This window comes from Aplidium turbinatum, chromosome 1, assembly GCF_918807975.1.
Source record: "Aplidium turbinatum chromosome 1, kaAplTurb1.1, whole genome shotgun sequence".
Classification (NCBI taxonomy): Eukaryota; Metazoa; Chordata; class Ascidiacea; order Aplousobranchia; family Polyclinidae; genus Aplidium; species Aplidium turbinatum.
In genome coordinates, this window is record NC_137472.1 from 16423120 (window position 1) to 16434657 (window position 11538).

The following is an 11538-nucleotide window of genomic DNA, read 5'->3' on the forward strand; positions in this document are numbered from 1 at the left end:
ACCGCCTACGGTACTGTTGTTCTTTAGCATTTTGCGTACTGCAAAACGGATCAGAAGTGTTCAGCAATCAGTGAAATATGCTGTTGTATCATCAACTTATTCACAGACCAATCCGGTACGAAACCAATCCGTTTAAGATGTCATCAGAACTTAAACCAATAGTCATTCTGGAAATTTTTTAAACACCAAACAAAATACAACATGACTGCACTAATGGAATACAAGCAAATAAACAAACCAGGCAAGCGTAGACCTTACAATTTACAGCAGGTGAATTGGTTGTTACACTTTTGGTTGTTCGTCCCTTTGAGGTCAATCTATGTGATTATTTATCAAAGCAGCGCACAAAGAAAAGTGACCCTACTGGTGCATAATATGATTTTGAGTTCCACATAGTTTCCAATCCCGTAGTTATAAATATCCCTGTACAAACCAATGACAAAAATAACACACAACTCATAAAAATAGCAGTTTTACTTCAAAATTGTAGCAACCATAATAAACAAACACCTTGAATCAATATTGCTTCCATAAAACAAAGCTTAAATAAGATCTAGCTTTTTAAGAGTGAATGCAGTACTGGTGGCAAACAGCCCCAACGTTGCTAAACAACCAAATGCCCCCCATGACCTCTTTTTGGGGTCACCGGTGGAGTAACCAGCAGCAAACGCCAATCTTCCCAAAATCCACAGGCAAGCGAGGCCAGCCGAAGTTCTCTAAACATACCAGTTCGGTTAAAAAAACCCTCACTCATTAAAATAAAGGTTAGTTAGGCCTATGATGAACATGGCGTTGTGAGTAATAAATTTTTAGTCAACTCGTTTCCGCAAAGAATTTTGAGAAACACGTAGGCCTTTACCCATTTAACCGTTGCTTTGGTACCGAAATAATTCTGGTAGTGCCAAATCCATGCTGTGTATTGTGAATAGTTACAAATTTCAAGGTTTCATGCAATTGAATAACTAGGCTATTACGATAAGGTACTTATAAGTTTTTGTTCCAAAAAATGATTCAAAAAAATGTAGGCCTACGGGTATCGGGTGCAGCATCTAACGTCTGGACCTAGGAATTGAATTGTGGAAATCTTTACCCTCGCTCTGAGAAAGCTTCTAAGGTTTAATCGTCCCAAACCTTTCGAGACTTTGAACTAGCCTACTGACTTATGCCCGGTTCCCGAGTTTGACAAAGGTTTCGGTCGTGGATAAAGTGTTGGCTGTAAATTATATCATTCACTGGGTGCCCTGAGTAGCCTACAAAGCTGTTCTTGAAATGCGCTCCTGAAGCGCATACTTCGAGAGTCAAGCCAGCGCCGCTTGATCTTGCCGTTTCTTCTTTTATGAACTCCAAAGTTTAACCAACTGAGCTAGTGCCCCGGATCTATAGAATGATTGAAGGTGCAACCAAATTCATTGCAAAATGTTGTTTTTATGCTTCTTTTTATTTCTTCCTGATCGATAAGCCAGCCATGCAACATGTCTTTAATAAAACAGCTAAATGAAGAGAAATAACTAAAATTAAAATACAGTAGGCTACAGGAATAATTCTGTAAGCTTTTCACCAAGTATCATCATTCTTAGAAGTTGCGGGAGTCCGCAATTGGATGTTAGCTTTTTGGGGTTGGAACAAATTATTTGTAACATTTCAATACGCGATAGCCTACACAGAATTTGCAATGTTCTGCAACAACCGTGAATGGACAGTTTAGAACTTAAGAGTGTTTCTTCAAATCACCCCCAGCACATAGGCGTAGCCAGGGGGGGGCGAAAGGGGCCATGGCCCCCCCCAAATTTTCAAATTTTGGGTTCCTTTGTTGAAAATATTTGTATAAATTTATATCGTTTTCCAAGACATCTGGCTATTAACACCACCCAGGACTTGTTTTAGACACACAGAAAGACACAAATAAATTTTGCAAATTGTAAATCGCGCAAAGTTTACGCGATTTACGCTTCTTTTAACTAATCTGTGGAAGCAATTTCAGAATCGCTTACTATGTTGGGCTTTTGTGTAGCTGAGTTTTTTGTGTTCTCTAATTTTAGCCGCAGATTTTGCCCGTTCGTGTGTAACAGCTACCTTTAATAAGTTAACAGCTGTTTATCTGCCTATAAATTTCATAAAAATATTACCCTGAAAGTGTTTCCAGAAAGCGCTATAATCCATTATTTTAGTGTAATTTTGCAAAAATTTTCCGGGGGAGCATGCCCACGGACCCCCCTAGAATACGCGTGCCTTCGGCACGCTCTAACCCCCGCCAGCTTTATTGCTTCCCTTGCTTAACCCATCAGGATACGCCATTTCACATCAGGTGGCGATGTCTTAAATCAAACACTTTGTCGTTCTCTTCAATTTATCAAATATTTGGCCCCCCCAAAAATTTTTTCTGGCTACGCCACTGCCCCAGCATCAGACTGAAATCTAGGCTGGAATGCTCTATCAAGTTTATAACAAGGCTATGGCAGAAAAACATAACTTCATTTACATTTGGTTGCCCCGATTACAATGAAAAACCAATGCATCTTTTAGTAGTGAAAAAATTGAATCACTTCGGCAGCAATATTAATTTTATCAAAACAAGCGTGCCCCTTCAGCACAAGCGATACCGGTATGCGTCAACGTCAGGAAGGTAAATTCACACCCATCAAAACGAAATTTGTTTTTGTCACTGATTGAATATAGCAAAAGTAAAGCAACTTAAGGCTTACTACACTTACTTAATTTTTTCTGATAAAATTGAGTAACGTTTGAGTGTTACAATCAATGTGCGTAGCTCGGGCGACAAGCTATATTTTTGTTCTAAAATGGTTGAACTATGTTATTGCGTAATTCTGTTGTGGTGTTTCGATGATACTGACCGATAGTAACCTTTAGTTACCTTACGCAATCTGTTTGTGAAATCTGCTTCTAGAAAGTTGCTATGTAGGCCTACGTGACATTCTGGAAATTTATTGTTGTTGACCACAATACTTGTTGACCAGAAGAATGAGTTTTTCGTTTCTAGCACTAGTTGCTACGTTCATCTGATGAAATTGAAAGTAAAATTAACAACAAACAAGATGGTTTATTGCTTCACTGACGTTTCGCGCACCATGACAATGCGCATCCTCAGAGCGAATAACATACAAAATAAAATTTCACCAGGTTATATACTGCAGTGCGATTGAAGGCAAGAAAAAATAAAATAAAACACGCAATATTTTAAAAAATTGGCCAATAATGTGTGAGCGGTTACTTTCCTCGTTAAATTACGTAAAAACTTCCAACAATAGACAAGTTTTTACGTAATTTAACGAGGAAAGTAACCGCTCACACATTATTGGCCAATTTTTTAAAATATTGCGTGTTTTATTTTATTTTTTCTTGCCTTCAATCGCACTGCAGTATATAACCTGGTGAAATTTTATTTTGTATGTTATTCGCTCTGAGGATGCGCATTGTCATGGTGCGCGAAACGTCAGTGAAGCAATAAACCATCTTGTTTGTTGTTAATTTTACTTTCAATTTCATCAGATGAACGTAGCAACTAGTGCTAGAAACGATAATTGTCCTGATGAACACCCAAACTTTTCAGTATTCAGAATGAGTTTTTGTTATGCAATATTTACCCTAGTCTCTGGAAGCTTCTGGTCCAAGCAAACCTGTTATAAATAGCCGCTTGATTTGATTACAGTTGTGTTTAGAGTTGTGTATTATAGGGATTAGAAATGTAATAAAAAAATATTGAAGACGATTGTAAAGTTCCAGCCGATAATGAATAGATTGTAAAGTGGAAGTTATTGCCAATTGTAAAGTAGCTGTTGCAAGTGGTAGTGTATGTTTATTTTGAAATCGACAAAGACGTTTGTTATTTAGAACTTGATTTGTTTATGTGCTGGAAGTGGTGAACCATTCGCCAGTTTGAGAATTTTCATCTATCATCTCATAAGTAGAACTATTCGACCACTTATCTAACTAGTTAACGTTTGACTATCCCAATAAACTACTTCATCAATCTTTCCAAAATCTCCTTAGGTGTCAGAACTAGAAGAAATTGCGACATTGAAGTAAAAATGAAAAATATTTACCGGATATTCAAGCCCTCCATAAGCTAGCATAAAAAGAATGCATGGGTGCTCTTCCAAAGTATGTTGATGGATCCGCTGGATGCAATTAAATTTGTTTTCCGTGTCCACATACATGGTGGGATACTAAAAAATAAGAAAACATCTCGCAGACCGAGGGTTGTGGAGTAGGCCGAAAATTACCGTATAAGATTTCAACTCCTCGATTTATAACTGGTCGACTAGGCATTTTTTTAACGACTTTGACTCCAGACATGCCAAAACTCTTCCGACCCCACGACTTCGATTCCACAGCCCTGCTAAGACCTCAATTTTTTATACTTATTGCAACAGTAAACTCTTCAGTAGTATTTTGATGAGACTGAAAAGGAAAAACATCAACTGATTGTTTTAACTGAGTCTAAGAAAAAGTTTTTATGATACATTTATAGTTTTTAGAAGATTATCATATTTAAAACAATAATTAGAACAAAAGCACATAACACATCTCATGGCCCAGTGGTTCCCAACCGGGGGGAATTCCCCACTAGGGGGAAATTTTGCAATTTTCTGGGGGAAATTTGGTTTTAGGATTGTAAACCTTTTTAAGCCCAGTAAGTTGGTCTACATTAGAGCGTTAAAGAGGAATGTATTATTAGATTAACTCCCGACTATTTAAGCAACTATGCATTGACATGGATGCAGACCATCACGTAGGCCTACTTCTTTTTCACTTTTTCATTCAAATGCTTGATGGCTTTCAAGAGGAAACGTAACCAAGCGAGTGCTTAAGCTCAGAGACGAGCTGAAATTATTTTTTGACCTTTAAATAAAATTGGAATTTGTTACATTGCTGAATGATGACAGATGGATTAGATTCCTTGCTTATTTGTTTGGTCCATTGAATAAACTAAATCTGAATATGCAAGAGAAACACACCAATATGCGGTATATATTCAATCGCCATCTCCGTTCAAAGCAGATTGCGCATCAACATTGGTTATCTGTATCTATGAACCATTGACATATTGATACCATGTGAATTTACAAGCTGTACTGCTTCCATGCTGGCTCAAGGCAGGTTGGAGGAGAGTGATTGATTAATGTCACTGTTATTAGGGGATTGTCTTAAGGTACTAGAAGGCTCTGCTGTCCTGGTCGAGGGGGACTAAATTTGGTCTGGCCTCTACTTTTCGACCAGCCTGGCTTGAGTGGCCCTTCAAAAAGCAAATGCCAGTACCGCTCAGCATTTAAAGATGCTTTGGAAACTTTCACCAGCAAGCTTGATCATTGAAAGAGAAAAGTTAGAATAAACAATTGTTAGTTAGTCAATAAACAAAGTTAGAATTATCATCGGCGCTGGTTGTTGACGGCAAAGAACAAGTTCTTCCAGAGTTGGAAAAAGAATTGATTTTGCAACATCTTAAAGCTTTATAACTAGAATTCATTCGATATTTTCCTGAAATTTATGACGATGAGCTCGATTTAATACGAAATTCGTTCACATTGTTGATGGAAAACCTTCCGATAAATTGCAGGATGAATTTTTAGAACTCAAAACGGATTCTTGCACAAGAGACTTATTCAGAGAAAAATCAGTCACTGGATTTTGGCCATGAATGTGTAATTCCTACCTCAAAGTGATTCTATTTGAATAAGAACTGAAGATGCTCATTACTAAGTAGCGAAATATATATTCTTTTTAAACATGAGGCTGGTTAAACTTTATTTTAATTCTCAACTTATTTCGATGTGATCAAGTCAACCGCTTCTTGCTAACGGCGTGCCAGGGTTAGGTCTCGGTGTTTCAGATGACATTCACTTTATCAAAGTGACAGAGAAAGCTATTCCAAGTATCCTTTCGTTTGCTTTCACTTATCTATGCAAATCAAGTTTTTCAACTCTTCGAAATGAAAACAAAACAGAGAAACAGATTAGACGTGGACAATGATATTCGTTGTGCTCTTTCCAATACTTTCCACCACATCCATGAGTTGTCGAAACAAACAATCACAAGCTTCACACAGACTGTTAAATGCATTGACTCCTGCATTTTGAGTGTATTCTTTGAATAAAATACTTTTTAGCACCGTGCTTCATTAAGAAAATTATTTTAGTATAAAAATGAATATTAGGCGTACAAGTTAAAAAGCTTATTTGGCTACTAGCGAAAGTTTAGTTTATTTTCCAAGACTTAGATTAAAATATTAATGTAGGCTAAACGAGTTTTTAACAAACGAAATTTATAGGGGGGGAATTTAGACTTGAATATCGACTAAAAGGGTCCACCGGTTAAAAAAGGTTGGGAACCACTGTCATAGCCTATCACTTACAGGAACGTTGTACTTTTTTCTGGCTCTTCCCACGCTGCATGCCATTCCTTGAACTAGCAGACATGTTGCTACGCCAGAAGCTGCTACAAAGCCATAATCCTTGGGTAAGCTAGACATGTTGAACTACACAGAGGCAAACTTGACAATTTGGATTAAAGTAATGTATTAAGGCAAAAATCTAAAACAAAAAATTGACATTAAAACTCCTTAGCATTACAATTACATGTAACATTGCGCTCAATGCATCCAACAGAACAGCGTGGTCCAACTTCTTTTCATCACGGGCCAAACACTTTTCTTTTTTTATCTTGCGGGCCAATGTTTTTTAAATAGCGATTCATAGGCTTACTGCTGGAAAATTATGCATAACCTATGGCATTATAGTTACTACTCTTTAAAATCTCTACAGCTTGTTTCACTCTAAAAGGGGGATCATCTTTAACTTTATCAACTTTAGATTTTAATTTTAGGCAACAGCGTTGGAATCCACGAGAATCGTAATTGTGGCCAGTTGTTTTTTTAAGGTTTGGTTTGGGTGACCGCTAAGTAGTTTTAAGAGACCGCAAGTGTTCCATTTAAATACCAAAAAATAGCCATAACTACATACAATCAACGCAACATAAAATGAATTATTCGACAAGGCACAGCTTAAATCAGCGTTTCTTAACCGGGGGTGCTAGCACCCTCTGGGGGTGCTGGAATAGACTGTAGGGGGTGCTAAATGCATGCAGTAGCCTATAACATCAAAAAATTCCATTTTACTTTTCTGCATTTTTTCGTCTTTCTGCCAGTATCAGCAGTTGTCATATCAATGATTGCTGTTTCGAAGTAGCCTATATGGTTTGCTGTTATTGACTTATTGTAGTCATCTCTTAAGTACGCAACTTGATCCTGAGTAGTTTGTGAGAACTTACCTGGTGGGTACGTATTTGCAGTTTTGTATTCACCGCATGCGTGAATTTGCGCGCATTGAAACACACAAATTTTGGTTTATTAGGACCTGTGTACCCAGTGGCGTAGGAGCATATGCTGCCGCCCCTGGCTTTCGTTGAAAATGCCGCCCTAAGTAGACTGCAGCAAATTTTGAAATAGTTTCATGTTCAAGCAATCTATTCAATAAAAATAATTACAAATAATGTGCCGCGTCTCAGAGGTTCCATATTGCTTGAGAAAGAAGCCTCTCTGTATCAGCGTTAAGGTCAAAAATAAAAGACAAAAAATGGACAACAAATGTATTAGGCAAATAAAAGATCAATAGCCGCCTCAAAATTGAACTTTTCGAGCTTTTCCCGAAGTAAAATCAGCGATAATATCTTCAAAATCAAGTTTTTGAACGTAGTTTCTTTCTATAGAAAGAATCGATAGAGCTGATAACCGATCATCATTCACGGTAGAACGCAAATACGACTTTATCATTTTGAGCTTTGAGAAAATCCTCTCACAGCTCGCAATTGAAACACCAATGGTAAGATAAAGTTTCAGACACAAGCATAAATATGGTGTCGAATCAAGTATGTGTGATTTAGCTAACCACTGTAAAACATCAAACGCTGTTGCATTACGATCAAACGTGGTTTCACTGCTTCGCACTAGCCTCTCAAAAAAAATTCAAGGTGTGCTAGCTGTCTCTTTGTAAATCATTTTCTTGTTTTACTTTTTATTTATTTTTGCATTACTTCATTTCTAGTGCTGTGTGCTCATTTTTCCGCCCCTGGCGCAGAGCCAGAACCGCCAAGTGGCTGCTACGCCACTGTGTACCCCTGAAGAGTAGCTTTGAAGAATAAACAAAATGATGAATTTGCACATCGCTTTTCTTCGCCAAAGTAACAAAGTTTAATGGCGGCGCCAAAATTTTAACATGCTTTTTGATCGCAGGCGGTATATTTTGTAGTGAGGTAAAGTTTCCTGTCGTCTAACAAACTGTGCTGTTGCTTTAATAGAGTTGATACACTTACGCACATAGCACATAGGCTATGGTTACGATCAGTAGCGTAGCCAGGAATTTTAAAAGGGGGGGGTCTTGACCACCCAGCGGCGGGGGGTCTGGGGGGCCTCCCCCAGAAAATTTTGAAAAATTACTTTGAATTTGGTGCATTCTGAGAGCTTTTCAACAAAAATGTGGGTACGAATATTCCTGTAAAATGGTGCTGTCCGGTAGCATAGCAAAAGGATAAGATCATGCTTTCTTCGGCATTTTTCGGAAATAAAGCTAAGCCTCTATGTTTTCTTGTTGCAAATTCCTGGCTGAGATGTTTGAATGTTTGGTATTGGCATAACTCGCTCTTTTAATGCAATTTTGTTTAAAATTAGGCAATTCTTTTTTTAGACTGAAAGCATCATTCTCAATATCATGACGTCACACGCGTGCCAAAGGGGGGGTTGTAACCCCCAAAACCCCCCCCTTGGCTACGCCACTGGTTACAATTGAATTTCTGTTGGTGAATGAAAGTCAAATACCAAGTCCTGAATCAACTTCGTTAAAACAACAGCACAGTTTGTTAGACAACAAGAGACTTCATTACAAAATATATCGCCAACTATCTGCAAGCATATCAAAATTTCGCCCTCCACTAAACTTTTGTCCGGCATTGTAGTAGGCTACTGTAGTAGTCGTATGTTAACGATAGTTAGAGGGTGCTAGACTGTTCAGGCCTATTTACAGGGGTGCTAAAGTCAGAAAAGGTTAAGAAACACTGGCTTAAATGATTGTGACAGCGACCAAACAGCCTGCCCAACACGGCCGCCAAACAAGTTTGCTGCACAATCAAACAAAGTGTGCTTGTTGACTTCTGCTTGTTATGTTTCCACACGTAAAAACTGATCATTATGCGCCATAAATCAGAAATAAACATTGACGAGTATCGAAGGTGCACTTCTTTTGTGAAGAACTCTTTGATTCAGCTGTTAGCTGTACCTCCACTTATTCTTTTTTCCGGACGTGAACTATTGATCGTAGGCTATATTCGTATTATCGACAAGACATAGGGAGAAACAACCATTACTTTTCTACTGTAGTTGCAAGTCCAAATTTTGGGAAACCGCTGGAGAAATTTGGGGGACCGTTTCGGTCCCCCAAAACACCTTAAAAAACACTGGTTGTGGCCATGCGAACGCAAGCGTAAAGACAAAGAGCCTCGTTTCCAAGGTGATTTCGATTTTTAATTTTAATATTGTAGGCTACATTGCCGAAAACGTACATTCGCAAATGTATGTAGCCTACTTCCAAACATCGAGTGGCCTACAGGTTCAGAACAGCATCTTTTAAAGGGGAAACTTCTCCTTTGACACTAACTTCCAAAAGCTTGCAGCATTTTCCATTTTCTTTGACAACAAAAACGTTGAAACCCTGGGGGCTGTGTACTAAATCTCACGCCCATGGGAAAAGTTTTTGAACAAAGTGATATAGTTATGCATCACAAAGGATCATTCACAAACTTTTTTGTCAATTATAATAACAAAGAAACAAAAATTGAAGTGATATTGCTAGATTAAAGCGAAGCTGACTTAGTGACTATCAGTTTGCCTGCCAATAAAACGGAACTCGCGGCCAAGTTTGGCCCGCGGGCCTGCAGTTGGACCGCGCTGCAACAGAACCAGTTGACAAAAAGCGTTTAAAAAATCTGCATATATTTACTTCACTCTATTTTATATTAAGATAATATTTAGCATGGCTTCTTCTCAAATTGGTTGTGCAATAGACACAAGAAGGTCAGTTTTTTGGTAATCTTCTAACTATTCATCAAGATATGCTCTAATCTGAAGCATAAACTTTTTCTCTGATTCTGAAAAAGTCCATGCAGAAAGACTTTAGACTGCAATCACAATATTTTGCATAAAAGTTATGACAAAAACTCAACTTGATGGGCTTATTACATTTAGTTATACCAAAATACTGTAGTAGTTAATTGTATTGAATAATTTCGTGTTGGTTAATGGTTTTGCTATTTTTGTTTTATTTTCCGTCTTCATAAGTTGATTATTAGGCCTATACATGCCCCAGTGCCGGATTAAGGGTCTGTTGGCCTGTAGGCACATTTTATAAGTGGCCCGAAAATTAGGGTTGCCAACTAAAAAAAAATTAGAATTATCAGTGTTGCCAAATCATTGTCACAAAGATCGTTGTTGCAACTACAACACAGGGTAGCCTATACCGTGCAAAAACTTGGTCATATGCCTAACTGAATAACAACTTTGCGCGTTTTTGCGATTGAATTCATCTAGAAAAACAGAGCTATTAAGATAAATAGCTTACTTATTAGTTTAGAAAATAATTATTTTGAAAACATGACTAAATTTCTACTGATTTTAAAGTGGCCTGGATTTTTGACTGGCCTGTAGGCACGTGCCTACTTTGCCTAATGGTTAATCGGGAATGACATGCCCGACTCCCTGGCCCGACTTTACGTTTTGCAAAAACAAAAAAAACGGTATTTACAACATGCTTGAGCGCACATTGAAGTTAAATATCTTGCTTGCGTGAACATGGAAATATAGCCTCAGATGCTATACTGTATTCATAATGACTTGAAATAGCCTCTGCCTATTATTACAGATAAACAACTTTTTGATTTCCTATAATAAAGACCTACCAGTAGCTAAAATACAATAAATCATTTGCACTGTCACATATTTAAAGAATTGCTAGTTTAAGTAGCAATCATATCGTAACTTAAACTAGTCTGGGCAATCCAAGTAAAGTGCAGATGGTGGTAAGCTAAAGAGTCTTTAAAGTAAACCATTAACAAATAAACTTAGTGTAGGCTACCTAGTATTGTTCAAAAAGGCTAAGGACATCAATTACAATATTGCCAGAGATTCCTCTCGTCCAAAATACTGTACACCTAGGCTCAGTTTAGGCAACCCTACCTCTGGACTTCAGAATCGGCATCTACAAACAAAGTTAGCAAATAAAAAATTTTATCCAAACTTTCGGAAACGTTGTGCATTGTCATCTGTTGTTATGCATGTCGTCATTGCTCAGCAACCAGAGCAATCATGCGTGAAATATTGCACAAAGCTAATTTTTTTATATCCTGATGGTATCACAGTCTCTGTAATATAGAGACTGTGATAGTATCAAACCATACCAAAGAAGAATGCTTAACATTTTTTGGAGGCATAAAATCACAAACGAAGATGTACTGTTTCGAATGCAAACCAACATGGAA

The 11538-nt window shown here is 37.7% G+C and overlaps 1 protein-coding gene across 1 annotated transcript; it reads right to left on the bottom strand.

Moving 5' to 3' along the window:
* Positions 1 to 459: 459 nt before the first annotated feature.
* LOC145774383 (glutathione S-transferase 3, mitochondrial-like) lies at positions 460 to 11156 on the bottom strand. The gene is made up of 4 exons (XM_082585623.1): positions 11136 to 11156; positions 6371 to 6548; positions 4062 to 4184; positions 460 to 716 (listed from the first exon to the last, which is right to left on the bottom strand). The coding sequence occupies exons 2-4, from the start codon at positions 6485 to 6487 to the stop codon at positions 543 to 545; spliced, it is 414 nt and encodes a 137-aa protein (XP_082441749.1). The 5' UTR covers positions 6488 to 6548; positions 11136 to 11156; the 3' UTR covers positions 460 to 542.
* Between the last annotated feature and the right edge of the window lie 382 nt (positions 11157 to 11538).